The sequence below is a fragment of the Pleurodeles waltl genome, chromosome 1_1 (assembly GCF_031143425.1).
Source record: "Pleurodeles waltl isolate 20211129_DDA chromosome 1_1, aPleWal1.hap1.20221129, whole genome shotgun sequence".
In the NCBI taxonomy this organism is placed as follows: domain Eukaryota; kingdom Metazoa; phylum Chordata; class Amphibia; order Caudata; family Salamandridae; genus Pleurodeles; species Pleurodeles waltl.
The window spans coordinates 383,759,492-383,773,141 of record NC_090436.1 but is presented as its reverse complement, the minus strand read 5'-3'; the positions used below and the strand labels follow the sequence as shown (position 1 = coordinate 383,773,141).

At 43.1% G+C, this 13,650-nt stretch overlaps 1 protein-coding gene across 1 annotated transcript in view; it reads left to right on the top strand.

The window, feature by feature from the left end:
- The window catches only part of CMYA5 (cardiomyopathy associated 5), a 249,381-nt gene that overhangs the window by 167,015 nt on the left and 68,716 nt on the right, over positions 1-13,650 (top strand). Inside the window, exons 8-9 of the mRNA XM_069223208.1 lie at positions 1,264-1,410; positions 3,791-3,938. Of these exons, the coding sequence (XP_069079309.1) occupies positions 1,264-1,410; positions 3,791-3,938 (295 nt within the window). The remainder of the gene's footprint in view (positions 1-1,263; positions 1,411-3,790; positions 3,939-13,650) is intronic.

Below are 13,650 nucleotides of genomic sequence, written 5' to 3'. Positions count from 1 at the left end.
GGAATGCCTACAGTACACCCTTGGATGTAAATTCACTTCTGAACAAATTACCTTCCAAATGTAAATTCACGTGTTGTGAAAATGCAGCATCACTTTGCATTTGTAAATAGAAGTATCTGGGCACATAAATTTAATGTAGGGTTGACAGATCCTTTGTGATTTGGCCACGATCTGAATAGAAGTGAAATGGAGGAAAGCGGAAGAACCACACGGTAGATAGGACTTTTAGGCATATGATTTGGAACTGTGGAGCTTTTGAAATGTGTAGTAGAAAATGATCATCATAAACACTATTATCTCACAAAAGAAACAGTGACATATAGCACTTTCCATGGTTCAGGAAATTAATATGGAGTCTATTCAAGTGAATACTAGGATTGGTTGGAACCCAGTGCGGAGATGCAATGAGGACCGTGACTGTGTCACTGAAGGTTGCTGCCATCTATGAAGCATTTAGCTCACGGGCCGATAAAATGGCCTCTGCAATCTTATCTTAAAGTAAAGTGCGCTTGGTCCGATTCTCAAATATAAGCCCTCAAAAAACTTGTGAAAGAAAAGATGGAATTGGATTGTAGGACTCTGTATCAAACAGAGAGCTACCTTGGTTTTTCTTGGTTATTTTTAGAGCTTTTAAAATAATAGTGGAAGTTACACTGGAAGCTTGAAGGGGAGGTGAGAAGAATGGTTCACCCCCAAGCATGCACAAGCTAGGGTCTTTACCTCAAGCAGGTCGACTTTTTTCAAGCAATAACCAAAAATAAGGAAAAATAGGAAGAATAAGGTTTTCTCACAAACAGTAAAGTTCACAGCAACACTGCACAAGTGTAAAGTCCTATAAGAAAGGGAAACATACTGAACTGGCGTGACCAGTGCCCATATGCTTGCATTTAGCTGTAAGACAGCTCAAGGATTAAGTACTTTGTGCAGATCAGGGTACTCAGATGTCATGTTCTAGCTAGTGGTGGCCACAATCAACTGTTATGTGGTCCTGTCACTGAGTTCTGTTGAATTTGTTACTTTACACTGCGAGAAATGCTGTCTATATCAGAGTGCTTAGATATCTACTGCTATTTAGAACTGTACAATACGCTTATTTATGACATTATTATCTTTTATCATTGTTTATACCTTGTTACTTTATATAAATTGTAGCTCTTTAAAATATATAAGGTGAGAGACTCATTTTTTGTTGTAAAAAATAATCTTCAAATCTCTATGCCTTTTACGATTCAGAACCTTCATGTTTACCTTTGCTTCCTCTAGGTCTGATTGAGGAATACAGAGTGACTGTGAAGGAAAGCTACTGCATTTTAGAAGAACTGGAGCCTGACAAGTGTTACAGTGTGTGGGTTATGGCTGTAAACTACACTGGGTGTAGTTTACCAAGTGAGAAGTTCTTATTCAAAACTGGTAGGTATCACTGGAGATTGTTGTAGGAGGCTACAGGCCTCTAAATGTGCAAATGCCAGAATACCATATTACCTACTGCATTTATTCTTGCCTTACAGCTGCCTTGTAATCGGTGAGTATTTGATTGGCACCAACCTTATACATAGGATCCAATGTGAGTGATACTAAATTCAGTCTCTCACTATCTCCGCCACTGATTACATATACAAAAACATGAGGGCCAGTGGTAGAAGCAGGGAAAAAGGAATGGAACAAGAGAGACAACAGGCATAGTACTCTACCACTTAAGCTTCAGTAATCAGCAGGTCAATGAGGCCTGCAGAATGAAATATCTTAAGTGTTCTAACAGTGTTTCCCACCCACAGTCTGCCATCTCTGTGGTGGGGGTTGTGGTTCATTAGGATGCCTTGCGTAAAGATCTTGCAGTATACATGAAGATTGGAACCAGATTGCTATCATCACTGCTTCAATCCAAGCCCCCTCCAAACTACCGGATATTACAACCTTCCACTTGTAAGTTTTTTCGTGTACAGCTCTGTGTTCTTCAGATTAATTTTCTGAATTCACTTCACTGGCATAGGATGTGAAGTAAGATGTGTCTTTGCAGGGCAAGCTTTAAGTAAAGAAACATGAACAACTGGGTGCACTTTCATAGAGGCACCTTCAACCTAATCACCCCTAGATTCACAAACTCTTCTATCGCAAATGGACTAAAAACATGGGGCCCGGTTCACAAAGGTAAACTTAGACTTTTGGCCTAAGCTTACAACTTTTCGGTATTCGCAAAGGTAGGTTAGGAGTCATATCTTTATGTCCATCCTCGGGCGGAATCTCAGCACTTGGGGCGGAATCTCCACCTTGAGGGCGGAGTTTCCACTCCACACCCGGAGTATACTCCTCGCACCCGGAGTGGGAGCTCCGCACTCGGGTGGATATCCGCCCGAGTGCAGAGATTCCACCCTTAGTGCAGACGTAAAGCTACGACTGGTAACTAACCGTTGTGAATAAGGAAAAGTCGTAAACTTAAACTTTTGGTCTAAACTTAGACCAAAAGTCTAAGTTTACCTTTGTGAATCGACCCATGGATTTCAAATGTAGGATTTTTTTTAAATGCAGATTTTTTTTAAATGCAGATTTTTTGCAAGTAACCACACCTCACCCTCAACACTCAGGGCAGGGATTCTTTCATGATTAGCATTAAGTGCATCATCCTCATTTGCTCTAGCTTTTTCTAGCGTATTTTGTGTGAAGATATCTCAATATTAACTCAGTTACACATCAGGAACTGAGGCAGATGCTGACTGATCGAGAGGAAATCTATAATGATGTGCACAAAAATCCTGCAGAGCAGTAAATGGCAAATTCAGCCTCCCTTCCTGCTAGTGAGCCTCATATTGACGTTCATTCCCTTTAAATACAAACTACCTTTTCAGTATTCATGTGGATATATGAGGTGGTGTGCAACCAAAAACATGAAGTAATACCCAAACCCCTGGGCCATGTATGTCTGATTATAATCCTGTTACTACTAAACAGGTTTTGTGCATCCTGTGCCAGACATTTTTTCAAATTCTGTTGTGATATCACTCAAACACCCTCCTTTGTCTTGTAACCTACCACCTAGAACTGTATGGATTCTTTGGTGACAAAAATATGACAAAGATGCAAAGAAGGTTGTGAAGATTGTTAAGCAAGGTGTTCGATTATTTGTGTGATTAACATGAATCCTCATACACCCCCAATGCAAAGATATCTTTAAGTAATTCAATATATAGGTAGATCTATCTTTGTTTTACAAGTACCATAGATTAGGTCTCACCTGGCAGTGCACAACATTTCACAAAGGCACGTGCACATATTCGAAAAGTTATAAAATACAATTATAGTAAATTGTGGGATTTCACTTATGCATGGTAGACAAATGGCACACCTATGCACTGCTTCTTGAAGGCTCGTGCCTCACACCAGGCCTGGAACAAAAAGGAAAATATTTAACTGTTGGGTGCCATTCCAATAAGGGCCTAATCTGGCATTTGGTACCAAGGCAGACGCAACACTATAGTAGCAGGGGTTTGAAACTAAAGCTATACTACAGGGATCTTGGCTTGGTAGAGGAACCTGTTGGTGTGAGTACTTGACTTTCTAAATTGGTTGGGCAGTAGTGTGCCTGTTTAGGAGGTGCACACACATCATAACCTGTTAGGATTGGTACAAGGAAGATGGTGAGGCAATGCTGAAGATGTTCTCATGGTATCATTGAAGCAATGCATTCTTTTCAAGGAACTTGCAATTTTGTAGTTCATGGTTGAGTTTGTGTGTCTGTGTTTTTTATTAGGCTAAGTAGTGTTTAGATTTTCTTATATGCAATACTGTATTACAGCTCCTTCCACGCCTGTAATTAAGGCTGAAGATTGCACAGTGTGCTGGGATACTGCCACTATCCGATGGACTACAGCCTATCCTGACGCAATAGAGTCTTTCACGCTTGAGTGCTGCAAACAACACTCACCAGAAGGAGAAGGTCTGAGGTAAAACTTCAGCTTCAGAATTCTTTCTAAAATGTGACTGATGTCTGCGATGGTGAACCTTGCTAAGTATTGGTTACAAAGAATCAAGTGGGTCTCTGTTTTTTAGTGTTCTGATTCCTTGTGTGAGTACCTGGTTTCTCAGGGCAGCAGGCGATGTGGTCCTGAGCAGTAAGATAGTGTTAGTTCTGGTGGGTTTTTGCAAAGCATTAATTTTTGTACCTCTGATTACGTGGAATAAAGGACTGTGGCCATGCCGGTCTGAGTTCAACCACCCACCAAAGTATTCTGTCTCTCTGTGTCACACATGCACTCACACCCCATCTTACCACTGTCTTTGAGTCGGTCTGAAAACCTTACGTTCTCTTCCACTGTAGCACTGATTCCTCATGAAGGACAATCTGCATAGGTACATACCACCAGCCAAGAAATGCTTCCAGGCATATTGTACGTAACATCATGATTATTACAGGCACCTAGTCAGACCTCCTCCTATAGAGGATAGAATAAACCCTCTATAGCACGCACCCACCATTCCTACTGCCTAAAAAAGAATCACATAAAAGAAAAACACATTCATTCAGATGCACGCATCTTTCCTCTATAGTAACTTTCAGCATGACATTGCAATACTCGTTTTTGCGAACTGTAACAAATTGGGATTTATAAAACACTTATCAGCATGCAAATTCTGTTACATGATATGTGACACTGAAATAACACTAGTGAGATGTGGTCCCCACTTGGGAAAATATCCCATATAACAGCATATCTTCCCTCTTCCTAGGATGAGATATCATCTCATCATTAAAGAAACACATACCACTAATCTGGGCAATAAGATGCATTCAGTGTGAAATTCCTTTAATTGGTGAATGAAATAGTAATCACATCAGAAATAAATGTCCATTCATAAACAGCCCAAAGTGCATTCTATATGTAGTCGAATTCAAGGTCAGTGCAGGGGGAACTAACCTAGACTTCCACGGAATATAACAGAATTTTCTGTGTACCATAAATGTAATACAAAAGAAATGTATTACTTCATATATAACTTAGACCATATTAATCCAGACGTTTTTCATGTAAATCTCGATTGAACATGTAATTCTGTTCACAAAAGAATATTGTATTTTACATTTGACATGGTAGGTGCTCCTAGAAAAACAGTGAAAGTGCTGAAGTGCAGGTAAGTGAAGGTGATATATACAATCAGCGCAGAGTGTGGTAATAAGAAAAATATATGAACTTCAAGTGGCTCCTTCAATCCAGGAAGCCCTGAAGATTCACTAAATTTCTTTGTATTTGTCTCATCCACTCTTTGGAGATGTGCTGAAGTTTCGACCACGTAATAAGGTGAGTCAAGGTGGGGTCGTCATCAGGACAAGGATAATCAAAATGGTAGCACCTATATTCCAGTGTACAGAACCAATCAGGTAATCAGGGACATCTTCCTGAAGATACAGAATAGTCACAAGGTCTGAGGATCCACGCTTGTCTGCTGTCGTAGTGATCAGGAGCATCAAAGATCGCTAATATCTAGTGCTCAGGAAACTTATTTAGTGGATTAATCTCAGTGTGTGGAGTTGTTTAAAACATCCAAGGGCTGCAAATTGCCAAGAAACGCCGTATTTATCAGAGGCTCAGATGATTTGTGAGTTCAGGCTGCTGCCGAAGCAGTCAGCATGCGGTCATGAATCAGACCGGTTAACCAAAAAAACAGGCTAGAGAAACTCCTGGGTGCGTCCATGATGAATCAAGGAAAGCCGCGGCTGATAAATACGGCATTTTTATTTCGAACTCTGGCTCTAGGGTCAGTATATGAAAGTTGCGTCCAGCTAAGAAAACCGCCCCCCAGCCCCACATGTTCAAGCTCTCCAAATAGGTAGCTCTACTTCAGGCTGTCAAAGGCCTTCTCTATATTGACAGCAAATACAGCAGCTGATGCTTTGTCTGGGATGTCAGCATCAAGAAGATTGATAAGGCGTTGTATATTCTGAGCTGTGTTCCAAGCGGGGATAAAACCTGCTTGATCAGGGTGGACCAGGCGACCATGAAAGGCAATTGTCTTGTTGCAAGGACCCGACTAGGATTTTATAATCCGTATTGAGCATTGACAGTGGCCTATAAGCCTTGTTGTCATGTGCTGGCCTGCCCGGTTTCAACAGTGGTACTATCAGTGCTTCTTTGGTTGTGTCAGGTAGGCTCCCTCGGTATTTGACTGCTTTGTACATTTCCACGAGTCTGGGGGCTAGGTTGTCCAAATATGTGGCATAGAATTCAATAGAGAGCCCGTTTGTGCTCGGTGTTTTCCCTCTCGCAAGGCCACAATAGGCGACCCCTTTTTTGATGTGTTAGCTAGCCATGCCATATCATTTTTTATAGTCAAAGCAACGGAACCTCTCTGTATGCTCCGCAGCTCTCTCCCTCATCTCGAGCACCTCGCACTGCAGCTCAGGGTGACCTGGTCTCTGTTTCTCGATGTCCTGTAACTCACCCTCTGCGTCTGTGACCTCCCGTAGCAATGTCCTCCTTATCCCAATGGACTTGGCTATGCATCTACCTCGGGTCACTACTTTGAAGGCATCCCATAGAATCTTGCCTGATGTGCCCCCCTATCGCTCTCAGATGACAGGGTATTCCAGCGATTCTGGTTTCAGACACCAAATCGGTATGCAGGGTTTGACTAATTCCCAAGGTAGGTGGAGAAGGACGGGATTGTGGTCAAAGAATGTCCTCCCAGGGTATTCCACCATCCTGTGTCTTGCCATGTACCTCTGGTGTACAAAGGAATGTGCCTAAACAGATATGTTAGTCATGTAAGGTGGAAAAGACGGAATAGTCCTGAGCATGTGGGTAGAGTCCACTAGTCCCCATTCGCTCTGCCAGTCCTGAAACACACAGGCAGCCCGGCGGGCAGGGGAACTCCGAAGGGGGGGAGGGGGGGTGACCTATCTATGTCAGGGTCTGCCACACATTTGAAGTCACCCACCATCAATACTGATTGTAGTAGATAATGGGCCAGTGTTCCCGAAAGATGTGCCGGGAACATTCCCTGGTCAGTGTTAGGCGCATAGATGCTAATAAGAGCTATATCGCCACCCTCCAGGTGGCCGGTGACCGCTACAAAGCAGCCTTCAGGGTCTATGACTTCACCTGTTTTCTGGAACAGGACTCCCACCCTAATCCAAATGAGGGTCCCCCGAGCATAGACAGAGTAGGATGTATAATAAACCTGGCCCCTCCATCGTCTCTGTAAGGCTGTTTGGCTGTCATGTGTGTTTCTTGCAACATTGCTATGTGGGTACCCCTTTGCTGTAGGTAGGAAAACACTTTGTAATGCTTGGCCATGGGATGCATGCTCCTGATATTCCATGATACTATCTTATAATTCAATAATGCCCCCATATGATCAGTCTGATGCAGAGTTCGCGCATACCACTTCCGGGTTGAGCCTAGATCGACCAACTACCCCTAACAGTATCAATCTCCCAAGAAATCAACAAATCAGATAACATCCCAACTCCCATTCCCCAGGACAGGCAAGGACACCCCCCCCCCCCAAATCCAAACTAGTAACATAACTAAGAACACTCGTGGAATTCCGTAAGGCTAGCTAGGTGAGGCTTGAAGTGGTGCAGGGCCCCCCCCCCCACCCGGGTCCCCCACTCGGTCTTACTGGTAATAGAACAATTGTCCCCCTTGGATGATGTGAGGTGTCCTCAAAGGTCTCCTTCTCTGCACACCAGAGGAGTTTTAGATGATGCCATCTGAGGTCCCCGGCATCACCACCGGCAGCTCCACACTGGGAGCCGTCGAGGCACTGGATTTGCGGTCGGACTCCAAGTTTTATTCTCCCTCAGCAGTTGCAGTAGTCAGAGGGCTGGTGTAGGAAGCTGGCTCTGTATATACTATATCATAATGAAATATAGTGGGTACAGAGTCCAGGGGTTCTCCAGAAGCTTAACAGAGGCTAAAGTAGATAATACTAATGTTCTCTTTTGTGGTAGCGTGGTCGAGTAGTTAGGCTTTTCAGAGAGTAGTGCAAAGCATTTGTTGTGTACACACAGACAATAAGGGAAGCACACACTCAATGACTAACTCCAGACCAGTATTTTTATACAGCAAAATATATTTTGTTAATTTCTTTCTAGAACCACAAGATTCAAGTTGCAGGTGAGTGCATGAATAAATAAGTATTTCACATATTCATCAATACCACTTTGATTAGAATTGGCAAGTTATACAGTTTTCTAATAAATGGCAATAATCTGTTTTAAAAGTTATCAGTGCAATTTTCAGAAACAGTTCCTGGGGGGAAGAAAAGTTAGTATGGTTTGAAGGGAAGTACAAGACTTACAGTTCCAGACTCCGGCAGTTTAGGGTTCAAGTTAACTCCAGACACCCAGCACCAGCAACTCAGGCCGGCCGGGTGCAGCAGTCAAAGATGAGGCAAATTTAACATGGACTCCTAAAGAGACTGGGGGAACTCAGAATCCTGCCTGCTTGCAGGTAAGTACCCGTGTCTTTGGAGGGCAGACCTGGGGGGTTTAGAGGAGTACCGGGGGGGGGGCACAGGTCAGCATCAAACACACACCCTCAGTGGTGCAGGGGCAGCCGGGTGCACGGTGAAAACATAGGATCGGGCTTCCAATGTAGGGGGACCCCAGGAGCCATAAAGATGCTGCAGGTGAAGTTCAGGGGGTCGGTTCCAAGAAACCCAAGGCTGGGCAAGGAGGGGGGGCCGCCTGCTTGATGTTGCTGCACCAAAGTTCAGATTCTCCAAACCCAGTGGGTTGCGGGTGCAGGGGTACCTTTTGGCATTGGGAATCTTCATCCAGTTCTGTTGAGGTCAGGGTGGTCCTCCGGATTCAGGCTGTAGCCATCGTCCTGGTGGACTGGAGGGGTCACCCCAGGGTGGGCACTTGCTCAGAATTGCCTGGGGACCAGCTCTAGTTGGTTGGGCCACCTGGACACATGCCGTAGGTGTTGGGTGCAGAGTGGTCAGGACTTGCGGATCTGGGGCGGTTCTGGAGTCCTTAGATAGAGTTTCTTCTTGGACCAGGCTGCTGTCCACTGGAGTTCTTGGTCCTCTGTGATGCAGGCAGTCCTCTGGAGACTTCTGCAGGGTCGCTGTTCTGAGGGTGGCTACACCCTTCCTGTGGCCACTCCCTTTGGGTAGGGGGGGCATATTGCTAACCCTATTGGTTCCGGTCCTCCAAACCAAAATGGAGGATTCTGCAGGGAGGGGGTCACTTCAGCTCTGGACACCTTAGGAGTGGTCCCAGCTGAAGCGGTCACTCCTCCTTGTTTTTCCTAAGTTTCCCACCAAACTTGCCTCCAAAAGTGGGGCTTTGTCTGGAGGACGGGCATCTTCACTAGCTGGAGTGCTCTGAGGCACTGTAACAGGAGGCCTGAGCCTTTGAGGCTCACCGCCAGGTGTTACAGTTCCTGCAGGAGGGAGGTGTTGCTTTGTTTCTGGCCTCACAGTGCACAAATGCCCACACCCCCTGGTGTCAGAAACTTGTCTGCTAATGGCAGGCTGGTGCAGACCAGTCAGCACTATACTAGAGGATTGGGTAAAATACAGGGGGCATCTCTAAGATGCCCTCTGTGTGCTTTTTAGAATGAATCCAATACTGGCATCAGTGTGGGTTTATTGTGCTGAGAAGTTTGATACCAAGCTTCCCAGCCTTCAGTGAAGCCATCATGGAGCTGTGGAGTTTGTAGTGACAAACTCCCAGCCCATGTACTTAATATGGCCATATTGCACTTACAAAGCCTAACAATGAACTTAGACATTGTATGGGAATATTGCACATGCAGCTATGCCCTCACCTGTGGTATAGTGCACCCTGATTTAGGGCTGTAAGACCTGCTAGAGGGGAGGCATATCAATGCCACAGGCAGTGTTTTGGGGGCATTGCACCCTGAGAGGGAAGTCATGTCGACTTTGCCTTTTTCTCCCCACCAACACACACAATATGCAATGGCAGTGTGCATGTGTTTGGTGAGGGGCCTCTTAGGGTGGCCTCTTGTGGGATCTGAAAGAGGAGAGCCCCCTCTCCCATTGCCACCCTCAATGTGGTCGGGAATAGCATGGCATAAAGAATGTCCAAGGATCACAGCTTTTTCTTTACCTCCAGGAAGGCGGCCATTGTTTTTCCACCTCCGTGAAAAGTCAGGGAAGATAGGGATCGTTCTTTTCTCGACCGTCAAAACTCCCTTCTTCCTGGCTGACCAAGGATATGGTTGTGATCCCTGTAGTATAGCAGCCTGGCCACCACCAGCTGCGGGGAAGAACCCAGCAGAGACGGTCTGGTGGGCACCCTGTGTGCCCTCTCGAAGGCATAGAAAGGGGATAGGCCCTCCAGCGCCACCTCAGTGTGGACCCGAGTTCTTCAAGAAGGAAGGTATATCATTGTGTTCAATCTTTCCCGGCAGGCTGACAATTCGGATATTGTTACGACAAGACCTGTTCTACTTTCCTCTGCGCAGGTTTCAAGTGTCTTCACTTTCATTCCAATGTAGACAGGTGGCTATCAGCAGAGGAGAGTGCCGGTGGACTCTCCGTGAAGTCCCGTTCCGCTAGTATGACTATTTACGCAAGCTGCCTGTGGTCTTTTCGTACTAATCCCAAGTCCATTGCCAAGGGGTCTATTTTGGTCTTGAGGGCCTCATGGGAGGCTGTGATAGCTTGGAGAATATCATGGAGAGACAGGTTCACGGACGGTCTCTTAGTGGGTACCTTGTCCCCCATCCCATGACTAGGTTTCCACTGTCATCCATTTGGTGTGTGTTGTCTGTTCCAGGATCTTTCTTTGTGCCTCATTTTCCCTTTATTGTATTGTATTGTAATAGTATTTCTATAGTGCTTACTACCTTTGATGAGGCGTTGAAGTGCCTTTCGGCGAGTAGCACACTACTCCGGAACCCAAGAGGAATTAGAGGTGGATTAGTATAGGGAAATAGGAGTGCAATTTTAGTATTGTTATGAGTTAGTTTGAGCAGAGGATATGTGAGTTTGTTAGTTGGATTGACTAGAGTAATGGAGGGATAGAGGAGGGAAGAATCCAAAAGTGTTAATTGGGAGTTTATAGTAATAGGATGAGGCTTGGGATGAGTAAAGGGGAGATAGAGGAGGTAAGAGTTTGTGGAAAGGGTTAGGGAGATCATAGTAGCAGGAGGGGTTTTGGATGAGTCAAAGGGGAGATAAAAGAGGGAGAATTTAGTAGGGTTGTTTGGGAGACCATGGTAGTAAACTGAGGTTTGGGTGAGCTAGATGTGGAAGAGGAGGGAAGAGCTTAGGCAGGGTTATTTTGGAAATGAAAGTAGTAGAGTGGGTTTGGGATGAGTCAGAGTGGGGATGGAGGATAGATTGATAGAGACATGACACTTGCTGATGGGTAGGCGAAGTAAAGCTTACTAGAGAGTAAATTTATTTTATTTTTATTTATTTATAATTTTATTTACTTTATATATACTTTTTAATCATTTTTCTTTTTCTTTAATTTATTTATTCATTATTATTTTCTTTTTTTGCTTTAATTTACTTATTTATAATTTGAATTTTATTTATAGATTTTATTTTATTGTTTTTTATTTAAATTTCTCTAGTACAGTAGTACAGTAGGACTAGAGTATTAAATAGACATGTAAATACATAGTAAGGGAATATATGTTCAAGGAATATAATAATTGGTATAATAATATGAGAAGAAAAGTAGTATTGTATAAACACAGACTTTCAAAATTTGTATTATTTGAAGGTAATTTAAAGTGTACTTTTCTAACATTTATTTCTTTCCTCATTTTTTGAATAGTGAAATGCTTATGGTGATAAAACATTTGATTAGTGTGATATAAAAAGGAGAGCAGGGATTCATAATTATCTAATATAATAATAAAAACGTATCTAGGAGCTATGTAATGACTATGAACATGTTAAGCACAGAATAACATACACACATATATGTATATACACACACACATGCATACACACATGCATACGCACACATACACATATGTAAATATATATATATATATATATATATATATATATATATATATACCCATTCATATACATATTTAATCGTAAGTAAATATACATTTGTTAAAAAGATTTAAAGAGTATGTGTGTAATTTATTGTTATGACATAGTAGCGATCATATTTCCTAAGGAACTATACATATCTAGAATATACACATAATCAGATTAAAAATATTTGTCAACACAGGCATATGCAGTCCATTGCTGTTTGAATATGGTGGTTATGAAGGAAAGAGCCAACTCATGAGTAGTCTTCTGAAGACAAGATAGTTATCCGTAGATCTTATATTTGGGGGTAATGAATTCCATGGTTTGGCTGCTTGAACGGAGAAGGATGTACCAGCTATAGGCTTTTTCTTGTATAGTGTAGTCATGGTAGTGGGTGTGATGGAAAGTATAATGAAAGTTTGCGTTATTTTGATTTGCTGATGTTTGTGGTCTGTGTTGTTTTGTGGAACATTGAGAGGGGATATTGATGTAGTGGTTTTCTGTGAAGAGCTTGTATGTGAGTTAGTGCTGGTGAGTTGTGTTTCTAAGTCATCAAAATTGAGTTTGCTCCATGGTCGAAGGTGCATGTATGTAAGTAGTTGTGGGGTGTGTTGATTTGTGGTGTTTTATGTCGGAAAAATATCAAATGGTGGTCTGACCATGTGATTGGCGTGATGCTATGAACAGTAACTAGTTCAGGCTTAGCAAAAATGACATCTAGGATGTGTCCAGCAATGTGTGTGGGATTGTGTACAACCTGATGTAGGTTCCATGTGACTAGGCCAGTGGTGATAGCTTTTGGATGGGGCATATTGGGTTTGTCAAAACAAATATTTAGGTCCCCGAAAATGCATAGGTATAATGTATTAAGGTTTGAGACTGACTGTAGAAAAGCGTCTGGAATGTTGAGTTGTTAGGTGGAGATCTGTAAATGAAGGAGTAGAAAATTACAGGAGGAGGTTGGAGTAGGGTGGCATCTGGTGAGGAGGGCTTCACAACCTTGTATGGAAATGTTGTCTGTTTTACTGAGATTCGTTGCTTGTTTGAATATAATAGCTAGTCCATCTCCTCTCTTGCCTAAACGGTTGTGTGAAATGGTTTGACAAACCGGAGGAATGGTTTCATGCAACACTGGGGCCATGTCATCTCCCAACCATGTTTCTTTTATGAATAGTAAGTCAGGTTGTGTGTCTGTGAGCAGCTCGTTGATGTGGTGCTTGTTTTTTGAGAATGATCAAGCATTTATGAGCTGGCAATTTTGAAAAAGTGTGTTAGTGGTGGTGTTGTTTTGTTTAGGAGAAGGGTGAGCAGTATATTTTGAGCTTGTAACAGGTGTGTTTAGTTGTGATAACGGTGTGAGGGTCACAATAGTCCTGTTTTTTAATATAGTGTTCCTCTTCTAGCAGGCTTAGGAGGCATTTTGTTGGTTCTGTGTGTGTGTTTGTGGTGGACTTAGTGGCTGAGAGAGACATGAAGAGTGTACTTTTTTTGTAGGGTAGCCTTATTATGTAATAGGCAAGGGGATGCAAACTTATTAAGAGTGGCATGTTGTTTATTTTGTTTGTGTCTGTTTAGTGTGGAAGGAGTATGGGTTAGGGGTGATGGAGGAGCATGTGGATCATAATGTAAGGCTCTAAATTGTGCAGTGGATGAGTGGCGGGTGAATGAATGTTGCTG